Below are 15,270 nucleotides of genomic sequence, written 5' to 3'. Positions count from 1 at the left end.
CATCAGCCTGGCTTTTGGTGATTTTTACCACCCAGTTCCTCTCCCTACTTTGCTTTGGAGCCCCTGAACCTCGTTGCTCACGTTCCCAATGCATGCCAGGCTCCTGCCCAGCTGTGCAGGGTGGCACAGCTCAGCCCCTCCCAGCCTGCCCAGGGCCCTCTGCACCCTCCTGCCTGTGTTCCCAGCCTGGTGTCACCTGCAGAGCTCAGTGTTCCTGTTCTGGACATCCCAGATGTTCCCAGCACAGCTGTCCCGGTTCCAGCCCCTCCTGTTTGCTCCCCAGCTGTTGGTGCCCTTCCCTTGGGCTCCTGATCCCCCCTCATCTCTGGGGGAGAGGCCCCAGGTCCCCAAGGTGTGGCACGTCCCCAAGCCTGGTGCCATCGTGCCAGGTGCTTCTCCCCCCTGTGCCATGGCCAAGGTGGTGCCCAGGTGAGTACAGGGGCATTTCTGGGTGTTCTGTTCAGGCACAGAGACCTGGTGTTTGTGAACCAATTCCTCATCCAAAACCCCAAAACTCCACTGGTGGCACCGGGCTTGACCTGCTGGCTCTGTTTCCCCCTCCCCATTCCCTGCAGGGGGAGGGATAGAGGAGAGCACTCCCTGTGCTCCTGCTCCCTTCCCCCTCATCCCAAGGCCCTGAGGTCTCTCCAGATCCCTTGGATTTCTCCCTGCACCTTCATCCTCCAGCCCGGATGAACCATCCTCCTCCTCCTCCTCCTCCTCGTTGTTGCTGCCGCTGGCAGAGCCTGGCACAGACACCCCTGCTGTGCCAGGGGGGAATGTGCCACCTGTGCCACCTGGCCCTTGGGCTCAGCCAGGCTGACAGAGGGCAGGGGGCCGTGTGCTCAGTGAGAACTCTACCTGAGAAGAAAAATCAGGGAAGAAACTTCAGGAGCCCAGGAGAGTTACAGAGCCCTGAGAGCAGCCCGGAGCCAGGGAAGGCTCCAGGGGGATCAGTGGGGCCAAGGGGGAATCAGTGGGGCCAGGAGGATCAAGAGGGGATCAGTGGGGCCAGGGGGATCAAGGGGGGATCAGTGGGGTCACAGGGCTGGGCTCCCCAGCGTGGCAGCTCTTGCAGCACAAGCTCTCGCTGGCTCCCAGCCCCTGCTGGCTGCAGGGTGGGAGCTGGGCTGGGCCAGGGCACCCTGGGCAGCCAGAGCTCCCTCCTGGGGGGCTGAGGGGGCTGGGGCTGCTGGAGAGACCGGGCAGGTTGTTCCATGGGGCAGCAGGAGGGCCAGGAGCTGTGGAGCAATGGCTGGTGCTGTGAAAGTGAGTCAGGGCTAGAGCACCCCAGGTCCTGCTGCTTCCCCTCTCCCAGGGCCTTTCCAGAGGGGCTGAGGTTTCTCCCAGGAGGAATCCATCCTGCACATGGGCTGCTGAGGTGACAGCCAGGGTGGGTGACAGAGACCTTCCCTTGCCATGGGCTGTTCCCTCCTGGGCTCTTGCTCTGCCTGCTCCTGACACTGAGCGCTTGCCACACTGGGAGCAGATAAAAGCCCTTTAAAAATGTTCAGAATAGTTGTGTCCCTGCAGATGAATGCTGTATTTTTAAGGAATAAACATTTTTTTATGGGCAAATCTTGGCCCTGCTGCTTTCTTTGTCATTTCAACCCAAACCATTCCATGATCATTTGCTGGGAGCCCGGCTGTGCCCTCCAAAGGGCTCGTGGGTGTGTTAATTGGCAAGGAAGTGCCAATTTTGGGTGTTGGTGGAGGTTTGGGAGGCTCTCCGAGGTCTGTAACCCTCTGGGGATGACCTGAGCTGTAGATCCACCCCTTGAGGTCTGTGAGCTGTGCAGGACCCTGGGTGTGGAGAGCATCTCTGTGCCAGAGCCGGGCACAGGGACGGTGCCGTGGTGGAGCCCCAGGAGAGCCGAGGTGTGAGCCAGGAGCCCAGGCAGCACCTTCCCAGCACAGCTGGTGCTTTGGGGGGTGCTGGTCTCCCCTGGATGGGATCAGGGAAGCTGAGGATGGAGGGGATTGAGCAATGGGTGATCCCAGCCAAGGCTCCGTGTCCAGCGTGGGAAGAGCAGCTCCTTCCATCCAACCCTGCCCTCTCTCCACACGCTGCTCCTGGCTCTCGTTTCTTTGGCAGAAAATTCACATTCTCATCCCCTCTCTCCTCCCCTCGGCTGTGGCAGCTCCTTCCCATCACTTCCCCTCTTCTCCTCCTGCCTCTGGGCTGGGAGGGCCCCGGAGCCTTTGGGGAGACGCTGCTGTGAAATCCAGCGTCCCAGAGGAAGAGCTGGGAGCTCCAGGAGCTGCTGCCACAGGACACAGGCAAGGTAAATGTGAGCCCTTTGTTCCAGCTGGGAGAGAGAAACTGCAGCTGGAACTGGGGGAGCAGCCACTGCTCCTTGGGGATGGAGGGGGCAGCTGGACCGAGCTCTCCCCAAGGGATTTCCTGAAATAAGCACCAGTCCTGGTTTTGAGTCCGTCAGATTCCTGCTCTGGCATTCCCTCCCAAGGAGGAGTTCTGGGGGGTTCTGGCTTTGCCCCCGCTGTGGGCCAGCATTTCCTCCCTTGTGGGGATCCTGGTGCCTGTCCAGGCTGATCCACAGGGGTCACTGTCCCCTGGGATCCACAGGGTCACCCATCCCTGTCCCCTGCAGGGTCACCCATCCCTGTCCCCTGGGATCCACAGGGTCACCCATCCCTGTCCCCTGCGGGGTCACCCATCCCTGTCCCCTGCGGGGTCACCCATCCCTGTCCCCTGCAGGGTCACCCATCCCTGTCCCCTGCAGGGTCACCCACGCTGCTGCTGTGCCTCTGCCTTGGAGGTGCTTTTCCCCATTTCAGGGACATAAATCCACCCGTGGGGTGAGAGGCAGGGAGGTGTTTGGGGTTGACTCCTGCAGGATGAGCTTTGGCAGTGCCAGGGTGGTGGTGGTGGCACTCGGGGCTGTGAGTGGTGCCTGTGCTGGGGCAGATAAAGCAGCGGCTTGTCCGGGCTTCTCCTTCCTGCCCTCTCCTCCTTCTGCCTTCCCTCTGCTGCTGCCCCTCCTAACCGGGATTCCTCCTCCTCCTCCTCCTCCTCACCCCATGGCAGTCACACCTCCCAGGACTCTGCTCAGGCTGGGGCTGTGGGCTCTGCTGGAGCTTCACCTGCACAAAGGTGATTCCCTGCAATGTTCTCTGGAGGAACTGAATTCTCTGGAGGTTTGTCTGTCCGTCCATCCGTCCATCCATCCATCCATCCATCCATCCATCCATCCATCCCCAGCAGCTGCTCCTGCCCTGCTGGGAGCTCTGGGTGCAGCAGAGCCACAGGAGCTGGCCCTGGCATGTGCAGATTCTCTCACCTTTGACAGCCAAGGAGTTTCCTGCCCCAGGATGGAAGTTATAAAAATTCCCTGCATTGCACCTCTTGAATTTGGCAGAGGGCAGGGATGGATGGGACATTGGGAAGGAATTCCTGGCTGGCACAGGTGCCCAGATTTGCTGTGGCTGCTCCTGGATCCCTGGCAGTGCCCAAGGCCAGGCTGGATGGGGTTTGGAGCAGCCTGGGACAGTGCTTGGTGTCCCTGCCATGGCAGGGGTGGAATTGAGGAATTGGTTTTGAGGTCTCTCCCAGCCCAAAGCAGTGGGGGATTCTATGCTGTAGCTGAATTCCCTTTTCAGTGGGCCCTTACAGGGAACTCTGAACAACTCTTTTCTATTTGTTTTCTTCTTTAGTTTGTGTCACTTTCTAAATACCTTTAGGAACTGAAATTTCAAACCTGGCCAGCAGGAGCCAGCCCCAGGGGCTGGAGGGGGTGGCAGAGACTGGCACAGGAGCCCTGTCCTGTTCCTGGGGGTCTCACCCTCATCCCTTGAGACTTGCAGGCATTTATTTTTCATTCTTGCCTTAAGCCTCTCCGGGGAGGTTCCTTCCAGAGCCCGGACTCTGACCTCAGTCCTACCTTCCCTCTGGGGCTGCTGCTGCTCTTTGGACCGTGCTGGTGCTGGGACGGTGGCACAGGTGGCACCAGGAGGAGGTGGCACAGCCAGGTCAGTGTGGGCTGAGGAACCAGGTCCCTGTGTGGGCTCCCCCAGAGAAGGTTGAAATGAGGTGATGTGGCTGGGGCATCTGCAGCCCCACGGGCTCTTTGGAGAGGTGACAGAGGTGACAAATGCTGCAGCAAACACTCCCTGGGTGCTCCCGGCAGTTCTCTCCTCACGCAGGTGTCACTGCCACGTGTTCCCCTCACACAGGTGCGTTGTCCAGAGCACCTGGGGCTGGCCCTGTGGCAGCCCCAGCCCTGGGATGCAGCCCGTGGCCCTGCAGAGCCTGTCCGAGCTGGAGAGGGCCAGTCTGCAGGAGCTGGCACTGTTCCGACTGCAGGACAGGCTGCCCGGGGGACAGCTCAGCCTGGACAGAGGTAACGGGGACAGGGGGGACAGCGGGGACAGGATGGGACAGGATGGGACACGATGGGACAGGATGGGACACGATGGGACAGGATGGAAAGGATGGGAGAACATGGGACAGGGGGGACAGGAGGGACACGATGGAACAGGATGGGACAGAACGGGAGAACATAGGACAGGAGGGACAGGATGGGACAGGAGGGACACAATGGGACAGGAGGGACACAATGGGACAGGATGGCAGAAGAGGCTCCTGCCAGGGGATGCTGAGGCTGCCCCATTCATGCCTCCCACCCCCACACCACAGCCCGGGATGCTGGCTATGGAAAGACATTCGTGACATGTTTTGATCCATTTTATTCCTCCTTCCTGCTTTTTTCTGAGCCCCAAAGGCCTGACCAGCCTGTGGAGGGCTTTGTGTGTCCACAGCAGTGTGAGAACCTGACCCTCCACCCCCCAAAGCCAAAGCAGATGTGAGAAGTTGGCCACGTCTCCCTGGGTTTGTCTGAGTGCCCTCGGGGTGGGACAGGATTTGCAGTTTGGATCCTTGTCCAGCTCTGAGTCCTGATGCTGGAGAGGGGCTGAGGGCAGAGGGGATGCTGCACTGGGACATTAAAGGGTGGATAAATTTAGGAACTGAGCACAGAGGTTCTGTCAGGGTTCCCAGGGCTGCCCCATCAGCAAACCCAGAGAGCTGGGGTTCCCAGACTCCTTCCCAAATTCCCTTCTCACCCTCCTGATGTGCCTCCTCTGCCCTGGGCCATATTTTGGCATCCCAGCAGGGCAGGGGATGGCAGCAGCTCACCAGGGCTGGGGGTGCAGAGGGGGTTTGGGGGTCTCCAGCCCCATCCCGGGGCAGGAGGGAGGCTCCAGGGATCCCCTGCCAGGGCCCAGCCTCACACTGAGCACCAAGGGCTTGGGGTGACACCCAGGCTTGGTTTCCCATCGAACATCCCCAAGATTTCACGCCATGAAATGGCTTCATGGAGAGCCCAGCACAGCTCCCCTCTCCTTCCCAGAGCTCCCAGTGCCTCCAGGGCTGCAGCACCAGTCCCTGGAGGGCTTTGACCACAAACATCCTGATTCCTTTTCTATTTTGTTTTATTTTGGACTGCTGTGATCCCCCTTGCAGCGACAGCCTGCAGCAGCAGCTCCTCTAGGGACCAGTGCAGTGCCAAAAAAGAAACCCCAAACCCCAATATTTCCTTCCTGGTTGGTCTGTGTGCTGCTGGATAATTTATGTTGGCTTCTACACTCATGTTCCTCATTCCAGCTGTCAGAGCTTTCCTCTAAGCCTTACAGAATAACCCAAACAAGTCGATATGAGCTGTTCCTAAGGAAGAGAATTCCTCAGGAATGAGGAGTATGAGCCAGAATAGGGTGATGTGTCCTGGAAGGATTTAGGGTGGGCAGTGAGGGGATTCTCAGTTCACTGCTGCTGGATGTGTGAGGCTGGAGTCCCCCAGAGCAGGATGGGATTTGTGGTGGGGTTTTGTACAACTTTTTATGTCTGTGCCCTGTAAAACATTCCCAAAAACCTTTCTGGGCCTCACTGCTCGTGTAGAGCCATGGGGTCTCCACCCCTTCACCTGGAGAGGGTGGTGCCCATTTCTGGGAATGTTCCCGGGCTCTGATGTCCCTCCCCGGGCTCTGATGTCCTCCCAGCTGCTGTCCCGTGGCTGTCCCTGCAGTGTCCCCTGGCTGGAGGTGCAGAGGCACAGGAGCCTGTGCTGGTGCTGAACCTTCCCCTCTTCTCCTCCCAGATGGCTCCAGAGGCATCAAATCCATCCGGCAGAAGCTGGAGAGCCTCTCCAAGGACAGGAAAGGTGAGCCCCTCCCTTTTCCCTGGGCTTTGGTCGCTGCTCTCGGGGGCAATGGGGGATTTTGGTGGGATGGGAGGTGCCCAAATCCAGCAGGAAGCTTCACCCCGGGTTGTTCTGCCGTCCTTGGGGTGGCAGGAGCTTGGTGGAGCTGGGAAGGCACGGGAAGGTGTGGGATGTGTGTAACGGGAATGCCACAAATGTGTCTGTCTGCCCATTCTGCCCCAATCCTGCTGCTTCCAGTTCTCTTTCAGCATCCCTCGAAGGATGTCAGTGACAGCCCTGGGGCACACAGAGTCCTAGAGCAGGGCCAGGTGAATGAGCCTCCCCACAGCAGTGCAAACCCACTCAAAACTCCTGAAATGAATGCCTCATATTTTACTGAGGGGTCTGTGGCTCTGCTCCAGGTGTAAAACCCCAGGGCAGTGCAAAGGCTGGGGGTGAGGAGAGCCAGAGGGATGGAGAGGGACAATTATTTGGGAAAATTACCACCAAGAGCAGGATTTTTCTTGAGCAGGCGTCGCTGAGGCAAACCCTGTAGAAAACTGGAGGCCAGAATTTGGGAAGGATTTTTTTTTTTTTTTGGTGATTTATGAAGTTGTTGGGGATCTTCACGGGGCTGTAGCCAGCTGAGGGAAGGGAAGCCCAGGAAAAGCTGGGACAGGCTCCAAGCAGTCAGAGATGGAGAGCAGTGCCCCGTGTGTCCTTCCCCTCCCCTTGGCCCTCAGGTGCCATCCAGGTGCTGCTGGGGCAGGACAGGTGGGGTTCACTCCCCGAGGAGGAGCAGCTCCCCTTGCGTGGCTGCAGAGGCAGGTGTGACACACACAAAGCACACTCCATTGCAGAAGGTCCGTACCTGTTTATTCCAGCATTGCACTGGCTTTTATACCCCCCACACAATTCACACTTTCTTCATTGGTGACAATTCATTAACATAGCCATCATTGGCAGAAAATTTTCCACCCCTATTCTTCTCAGGACCTTTTAAAAAATACTTTTCACAGCTGTGGGGGGTTTTTCTGGTTATTTTTTTTTTCCTCCTTCTTCTCTTCTTGGTCTCCAGGCCAACAGACTTGGTCAGAGAATATTTCTTGTTGCTGTAAGGCAACAGAGAGCAGAGAAAAAAATACAGCAACACAGGCTTCATCCAGAAAGCAGAAGGGATTTATTGCAGGAGTAGGCACAATTTTATAGACTGGTTCTCTGAACCAAGGATAGAATAAGCTCCAATAAGAATAAAATAAATAAATAAATAAATAGAATAAGTCCAAGGAAGGCAGCACCTCTTGCAAACAGCTTTTACCAAAACATCACGTTCCTCAAGCACTGCCTGTGTTCACACCACCAGGTGCCAAACTTTGTTATTAATTCTTTCCCTTCTGTTTTCCTTTGGGCAGCTTGGGAAAACTCAAACTTCTTTTTTCCCCCCTGACTCCCGGCAGCACCCCCAACTTCCTAAAGCGAGCCTCATTCACTGACCCACAGAGCAGCCGTGGGTCCCGCTGTACCTTTGTGCTGTGTGTGTGTCCCCCCAGAGTGCTGTCCCCACACTTTTGGGGTCTCGCTGTACCTTTGTGCTGTGTGTGTGTCCCCCCAGAGTGCTGTCCCCACACTTTTGGGGTCTCGCTGTACCTTTGTGCTGTGTGTGTGTCCCCCCAGAGTGCTGTCCCCACACTTTTGGGGTCCCGCTGCCCCAGGTCATCGCCAATGACCGCGCCTGCCGGCAGCTGCAGGAGGCCGTGGGCAGGAGCCGCCGCCTGTGCCTGGAGGTGGAGGCCACGGTCACGACATTCCGGGCTCAGAGGCACAGGAGGCTGGCACTGGGCACCGGCTGTGTCCGGGCAGCCGCCGAGGAGCCGCCCTCGCCCTCGCCCGCCCCGCCGGGCAGGAGCTGCCGGAGCCAGCGCAGGGTACGGACCCCAAAACGGGCTGGGCGTGGGATGGGGGGGCTGGGGGCAGCAGGAAATGGGGTTTCCGGGAGCTGCTCTGAGCTGGTTGTGTCCCCGGGGAAATGGTGATGTCGCCGTTGCCCTCGGGGATGGAGAGGGGGGATCGTCACAGCGCAGCTCTCACGGCGCTGAGGTTACCAGGGGGACGTTTAAGGGTCCAGAGGGCAGGGATGGATGGGATTTTGGGCACCCCATCAGGGTGGGCAGGGCTGGCACAGGTTGCCCAGAGCAGCTGTGGCTGCCCCTGGATCCCTGGCAGTGCCCAGGGCCAGGCTGGACATTGGGGTTGGAGCATCCTGGGACCCTGGAAGGTGTCCCTGCCCATGCAGGGGTGGCACTGGGTGCTGCCCTTTCCCAGACACGCGTGAGCTCAGGGCAGTGACGGGTCTGTGGGGTCACTCCTGCCACCCCTGCTCCACCACAGGGCGCCCTGTCCGTGGATTCCATCACGGACCTGGGTGACAACACGTCCAAGCTGCTGGAAGCCCTGCAGCTCTCCCACCCGCAGGAGCTGGAGCCTCGCAGGAGCCGGGGCAAGAAGAGACCCCTGAGCCTGAACCCCATCAGCTGGCAGGTGCCTCGGGTCGTGGACAGGTGCTGCACACACCTTGAGATGCACGGTAAGGGCAGGAGAAGCTCCCTGTGTGTGCCACCAGGACACCCTGGCCAGGTTCAGGGCACATCGAGGCATCACCCCAAGGCTGGGCTCCGTGGTCCTGGAGGTGTTTCCCAACCTGGACGGTTCTGTGGGTCCTGGGGCAGGGATCTCCCGAAAATCCTCCTCTGGAGAGTTCCCCTGGGCTGGATGCAGCACCAGAGGGGAATGTCACCGTGAGGGAATGTCACCGTGAGTGTCAGTGACCATCTCCTGGTGCTCAACTGCTGCACACCCAGCCCTCACTACAGGGACTGCAGGGATGGGATAACGGGATAATGGGATAATGGGATGGGATCTCCTCCCCACAGACAACTCAGGAAACCTCATGGCTCCACAGCCTTTCCTCTCCCTCACTGCCTGGAGAAGGGAAAGCCATGCAGGAACAGCCCTGCCACGGTGCTGGGGGCTCCCAGGAGCACTGGGGGTGGCACTGGGGGTGGCACTGGGGGTGGCAGGAGCTGTGACAATGCCCAGCCCTGACCTGTGTGTCCCCCAGGGCTCCACACCGTCGGCATCTTCCGTGTTGGGAGCTCCAAGAAACGAGTCCAGCAGGTAAAGGGGGGCACTCACTGCATGCCCTGGCTGTGCCTTGTCGGGGACAGAGCTCGAGGGGATGGGTTGAGCTGACACTGGTGTGGAGAGGTCCGAAACACTCCAGAACTGACTGGGATCTTCATCCTTCTCCTTTCTTCCACCTCCAAGCTGAGGGAGGAGTTCGATCGAGGGCTGGATGTTTTCTTGGACGAGCATCAGAGCGTTCATGACGTGGCTGCCCTGCTCAAGGAGTTTCTCCGGGATCTGCCCGATTCCCTGATTCCCAGAGAGCTCTATGGAGCCTTCCTCAGCACAGCCCGTGAGTACCTGTGGGGCAGAGCCACGGCAGGATTGGTGCTGGGGACACCCTAAACCCCGTGGGCACCTCTCACTTGGTCAGGATGCTCCAAGTCCTGTCCAGCCTGGCTTTGGGCACTGCCAGGAATGGATCCTTCCTCACCCTCCTTCTTTCCAAAGCCTCAGCACTGCCATGGCATGGGTGCTGTGCTCCCTGGCACTGCCACGTGCAGCTGCTGGAATCCCCGCGTTTGAGGGGGAGTTTCTTTGATTTCTTTTGGATTGGATCATGAAAATCCCGCAGTTTTTGGCTGTGGGGCTGTGCAGTATCCAACATCAGCACAGCCCTGGCTGGGTTTTCCGTGCCATGGGATGAAGGGTGGGACAGCAGAGCTCACCCCCAGCACGTGGAGGAGGGATCCTCACCAAAAGCTGCTCTCCCCAGGCATGCAGGGGCCAGCCCAGCTGGAGACCCTGCAGCTGCTGCTGTTCCTGCTGCCCCCCTGCCACAGTGACACCCTGCTCCGCCTCCTGCGCTTCCTGGCCCAGGTGGCCCAGCACGCTGAGAGCTCCTGGGACCCCCAGGGCCGCCAGGTAAGGCTGCTCCAGGTGAGCTGCTGGGGGAAAGGTGCTCAGGCTGCTGTGGCTGGGGCTGCTGCAAGCCTGGGTGAAAACAAACCCTTCACAGAGCCCTGGGGTCCGTGTGGCTGGGAAAGGTGGGGAGGTGAGGCGGGTGGGAATGGGGTGAGTGTGGGCTCCAGCACCTCAAACCCTTTGTGCTGGCCCTGCCACCAGCTCAGAGGGGACCGAAGTGGACCCAGGCCAGCATCTCACCCTTGTGTTCCTGCCCTGGGCTGGGTGAGGATACCCTGGCACATCCCATGTCACTGCACCCACAGCCCACAGGTTCCTCTTGTGCTTCCTTGCAGATCCCTGGCAATAAAATGACAGCGTCCAACCTGGCTACGGTCTTTGGTCCCAACATCTTGCAGAAGGAGAAGCCTGGAGAGAAAGATGCTGGTGCCCTGAACTTTGAGGACAGTGCTGCCATAATCCTGGTGCTGCAGAGGCTGATCGAGCACCACCACTCCCTGTTCATGGTACCTGGGGCTCCTCTGGACCCTCCTTCCCTCTGAGCTTCCCCGGGAGCAGCAGGGGAAGGATTTTGTCCCTGCCAGAGATGCACACCTTGGTCTGTGCCCATCCTCTCTCCCACAGGCAGCAGAGTCCCCTCAGCTCTATTGGGATGTGACATTTCAGGTCCCCAAAAAGCTTTATGGCAATTTTTGGGGTCTGCAGGGAGCCAAAGCACTGGGGATAGTGGGGGGAAAGCAGGGGCTGAGACCCCTGGGAGGGATGTGGGGTGTGACACCAACACTCCGGGTCAGTGACCACGTCCTGGGCGTGGCTGTGTCTCCCCAGGTGTCCCCAGAAATGCAGTGTGACGTGCTGAGGAGGCTGTTCCAGACAGACCCCGATGTCATCGAGTACCTGCTGCGCAGGAAGTTCCCTGACACGCTGTGAGTGCCCCGGGGGCTCTGGGACAATGACAGCACACCCTGCTCATCCTCCAGGGCACGGGGACAATGACAGCACACCCTGCTCATCCTCCAGGGGACAATGACACCACACCCTGCTCATTTTTGGGCACGGGGACATTTTGGGTGTCCCATCCAGGCTCACAACTGGAGCTCGTGCCCTTCCCTGAGGTTAGAGGTGAAGGGACCTCGTGTCCCCAGAGCTGGGACTGTGGCACATGACACAGAGGAGGGTTTGCTCCCTGGGGCTGGGAATGGGATCCTGGAAGCAGGGGATGCTCAGGAGCCTTCAGGGGACTCTGCAGGAAACATGAATTGTCCTGTGGGAAGGGTTTTCCTGGACCACGGGCCACTCCCATACCAGTCTGGATGGGGCTTGGAGCAGCCTGGTCTCGGGGAAGATGGACTGGATGTTCCTCAAGGTCCCTTCCAACCCAAACCCAGGATTCTGTGATCCATGCTAGAGCTGCCTGTCTGTCCTCACATTCCTTTGGGACTGTCTGGAGGTGGCATCTTCGGGACCTGTGGGATCACTGCTTGGGCCCATGTGGGAGAGAAGCATTTGCAAGCATCATCTCTCTCTGTTTTTTTTTGGTTCCTTAGGAGCCCAGAGCGTGAGGATCCCAGGGAGGAGCAGGGTGTGTCCTCACTGCCGGGCTGGACACACAGCCTGGAGCGAGGCTCGGTCTCCTCGGAGCTGTTCAGCAACATCTCCTTCCTAAACCTGGACGTTGGCATCTAGAGAGCCCTGGCCTGACCCTCTGGCCAAGGCCAGGCAGCTTTTCCCAGCAAAACCCGGCCCTGGCTCACTCTGGGGGCAGAGCTGTGCCAGGCTGGCACCTCCCTGCAGCTCCGAGCACAGCCCTGCCCTGCACCCTCCTTCTGCCAGCCCTGGAGCATCCCTCCTGGGAGGAGGGAGCTGGGACAGCTCAGCCTGGAGCAGAGACAGTCCAGAGGGACCTTATCCATGTGTCCAAAGCTTTTGTAAGGGACAGGAAAGGGGAACGGCTTCCCACTGCCAGAGGGCACAGCCAGACACAGAAATTCCGAGAAATTCCCCCCTGAGACCACAGGGACACCTTCCACTGCACCAGGCTGCTCCAAACCCCATCCAGCCTGGCCTTGGACCTTTCCAGGGATGGGGCAGCCACAGCAGGGCACTTTTGAGGATAACTCAGTAATTCTGCAAACAATATCCCACATCCCAGCACAGCCAGTCCTGCTCTGAAGCCCCCCAGAGCCTCTCAGGTGCCCTGCCCAGGGCTGGGCTCTAATTTTGGAAATGTCCCTTCCCCGTGGATCGGTGCCGTGGGGATGGGTGGGGAAGCCTCTCGGGAGGAGCCTGGGCTGTGCGATAGCTGCAGACACCCCTGGCAGCTGATAAGCTCCAGAGGGCAGCAGAGCTGTTGAGTCTGGAGGAGAAGATAAATTTGGGACACCGTGGAAGGTTCCAGAGGCCACGGGAACACTCGAGTGACCGCTGTGAATCCACCAGTGTGTCCAGCCATGGCTCTGGGTGGGATTGTACCTGCTGCAGGAGCAGCCCCCAGCCTTGCAAATTCCTTCCTGGGGTGGGGGAACGCTGGCACAGGGTGCCCAGAGCAGCTGTGGATCCCCTGGATCCCTGCAGGTGCCCAGGGCCAGGCTGGACAGGGGAAGGTGTCCCTGCCATGGGAGGGGATGGAATGGGATGGGCTTTAAGGTCCCTTTTAGCTCAAACCATTCTGTGATTCCGTGATTCCAGGATGTGACAGGGATGCTGACACTGGAGGCAGCTCTCTGCAGGAAATTCCTGCTGGATTTCCCTTTCCCAGCACCATGAGGGGGGCACAGGGAGCTCCCGGGGAAGCTCCAGCTTTCTCTGCCTACCCCAGAACCACAAAGGATGGTTATCCCTGGCGGTGTGGATGGGACATTGCTGGAAACTCCGCTTGAGGGCAGCCCAGGCTGTGCCTGCCACGGGAGCACCCGGGGCTGCCCTGGGGCTGTTCCATCCCAGCATCACCAAATAAACCCCGTCCCCAGGCAGCTGCAGACTCCCCATGGAGCCTTGGGGTGCTCTGGGGGGGCTGCCTGCCTTTTGTCCCGCTCCAGGTTCTGTTCTTGGTTCTGTTCTTGGTTCTGTTCTCGTGGGCTCTTTGCCCCTGCAAGCCTTGGGGTCACCCCACACACCATGGGGAAGGATCTGCCTGGATCCTTCCTGATCCCAGGGCTGGACAGGAGGGGTTGTTGCTGTTGGGGGTGTCTGTTTTAGGGGGGCTGGCTGTTTTTGGGGCAGGAATGGCTGTTTGGAGATGATGAATGTTTGGGGGAGACTGCTTTGGGTGGGGTGGTGGCTCTCAGGAGCTGGTCACTGTTTTGGGGGTGGTCACTGTTTTGGGGGTGGTCACTGCTGTTTGGGGTCGCTGGTTTTGGGGGCACTTGCTGCTGGTTTTGGGGTGGTTCTGGTCCAGTCCCACCAAAGTCTCCTTGCACCAGTGCAGCCCAGCAGGGTTTGTCTGAGGGTACAACAGGGAATATCTGCAGGACTGGGATGAGCTGCTCGGGTTCAGAGTCAGCAGCAAAGAAAGCAGATCCCAAACTCCTTTTCAATCCCTGTATCTCTGACAGCATCCAGGGCAGGCCCAGACACAGAGCTCTGGGAAAACTATGGGAAGGAACTGTGGAACCACTGGAAAACCCCCCAAACCCACCAGTCCAACCATCCCAGCACTGCCGAGGCCACCCCAAGTGTCCCCAAGTGCCACATCCACAGGGACGGGCACTGCACCCTGCCCTGGGCAGCTGGGAATGGCCAGGAAGGAATTTTTCCTGATATCCACATTGACCCCAATATCCAGCCCGGCACTCCAGGCTGTCTGTCCCTTGTTCCCAGGGGTGATCCCGACCCCCGTGTCCCACCTCCTGTCGGGGATTTGTCGGGAGTGGGACCGGCCGGGGGGGTTTGGGGGGGTTTGTTTCTTTGGGAGTGTTTGTTTTGGGGTGTTTGGGGGCCTTTGGAGGGGTTGGTGTGTTTGGGGATTTTTTGGGGGGATGTTTGTTTGGGGGCGCTTGTTTGGGGCTGTTTGTTTGTTTGGGGGTCTTTGGGACTGTTTGTTTTGGGGTATTTAGGGCTGTTTGTTTGGGGCTGTTTTTTGGGGGTATTTAGGGGTGTTTGGGGGTGTTTGTTTGTTTGGGGGGTCTTTGTTTGGGGCTGTTTGTTTTGGGGTATTTAGGGCTGTTTTTTGGGGGCTGTTTTTTTGGGGGTGCTTGGGGGTGACCCGGGACTCCCGACCGTTTTTGGGGGCGGAACCTCCCGGTGACCCCGCCCAGCCCCCGGTGAGCGGCCAAAAGCGGCGGGAGCGGAGCGGGAGGAGCCGAGCGGCCGGTGAGTGCCGAACTGAACCGAGCCGAACCGAGCCGAGCGGCCGGTGAGTGCCGAACTGAACCGAGCCGAACCGAGCCGAGCCGCCGGTGAGTGCCGGACTGAACCGAGCCGAACCGAGCCGAGCGGCCGGTGAGTGCCGGACTGAACCGAGCCGAACCGAACCGAGCCGCCGGTGAGTGCCGGACTGAACCGAGCCGAGCCGAGCCGAGCCGCCGGTGAGTGCCGGACTGAACCGAGCCGAACCGAACCGAGCAGCCGGTGAGTGCCGGACTGAACCGAGCCGAGCCGAGCCGCCGGTGAGTGCCGGACTGAACCGAGCCGAACCGAACCGAGCCGCCGGTGAGTGCCGGACTGAACCGAGCCGAGCCGAGCGGCCGGTGAGTGCCGAGCCGAGCCGAGCCGAGCAGCCGCTGAGTGCCGAACCTGACCGAGCCGAGGAGACGCTGAGTGCCGACCCGAAGCGAAGCGAACCGGGCCGAGCCGATCCGAGCGGCCGGTGAGTGCTGAACCGAACAGAACCGAGCCGAGCCGAGCCGAAGCAGGCGATGCCGGGCTCCGCTCCTGGGTCCCCCCGCAAGCCCCGGGATGGAGCCGGGGCTCCGGGGCTGTCCCGGCCGGGATCGCGCCCTGCTCCCCTCGCTCCGTGTGCCCGAGCAGCTGTGGCTGTGTCCAAGGCAGTGCCCAAAGCTGGACACTGGCGCTGGGAGCGCTGGGAGGGGTCCCTGCCGTGGCAGGGGTGGCACTGGGTGGGTTTTGG

The 15,270-nt window shown here is 59.7% G+C and overlaps 1 protein-coding gene across 7 annotated transcripts; it reads left to right on the top strand.

Moving 5' to 3' along the window:
* Positions 1-2,040: 2,040 nt before the first annotated feature.
* Positions 2,041-14,201, top strand: ARHGAP36 (Rho GTPase activating protein 36). 7 transcript variants are annotated; one of them, XM_088173357.1, is made up of 12 exons: positions 2,041-2,285; positions 3,853-3,990; positions 4,165-4,361; positions 6,114-6,176; positions 7,830-8,080; positions 8,544-8,739; positions 9,274-9,329; positions 9,480-9,630; positions 10,054-10,202; positions 10,538-10,708; positions 11,031-11,128; positions 11,750-14,201. In XM_088173357.1, exons 3-12 carry the CDS (start codon positions 4,247-4,249, stop codon positions 11,886-11,888), a joined length of 1,389 nt encoding a protein of 462 aa, XP_088029483.1. In that variant the 5' UTR covers positions 2,041-2,285; positions 3,853-3,990; positions 4,165-4,246; the 3' UTR covers positions 11,889-14,201. The 7 variants fall into 7 exon arrangements, 6 of the variants coding, with proteins under 6 accessions (XP_088029483.1, XP_088029480.1, XP_088029479.1 ...); XM_088173354.1 differs by lacking the exon at positions 3,853-3,990 and having other exon boundaries at positions 2,178-2,285; positions 4,195-4,361; XM_088173353.1 differs by lacking the exon at positions 3,853-3,990 and having other exon boundaries at positions 2,192-2,285.
* Positions 14,202-15,270: the final 1,069 nt, after the last annotated feature.

Source organism: Sturnus vulgaris, chromosome 14 (genome assembly GCF_052056855.1).
Source record: "Sturnus vulgaris isolate bStuVul1 chromosome 14, bStuVul1.hap1, whole genome shotgun sequence".
Classification (NCBI taxonomy): Eukaryota; Metazoa; Chordata; class Aves; order Passeriformes; family Sturnidae; genus Sturnus; species Sturnus vulgaris.
This window is presented reverse-complemented; position numbering and strand designations above follow the sequence as displayed.

What these genes read in the sequence shown, in the direction of transcription:
- ARHGAP36 (XM_088173351.1), top strand. Translation starts at nt 4,055, where the DNA reads ATGTGGCTGGGGCATCTGCAGCCCCACGGGCTCTTTGGAGAGGTGACA. An exon ending in CACACACCTTGAGATGCACG is followed by an intron (nt 8,740 to 9,273) that starts GTAAGGGCAGGA and finishes TGTGTCCCCCAG; the next exon opens with GGCTCCACACCGTCGGCATC. An exon ending in CCAAGAAACGAGTCCAGCAG is followed by an intron (nt 9,330 to 9,479) that starts GTAAAGGGGGGC and finishes TCCACCTCCAAG; the next exon opens with CTGAGGGAGGAGTTCGATCG.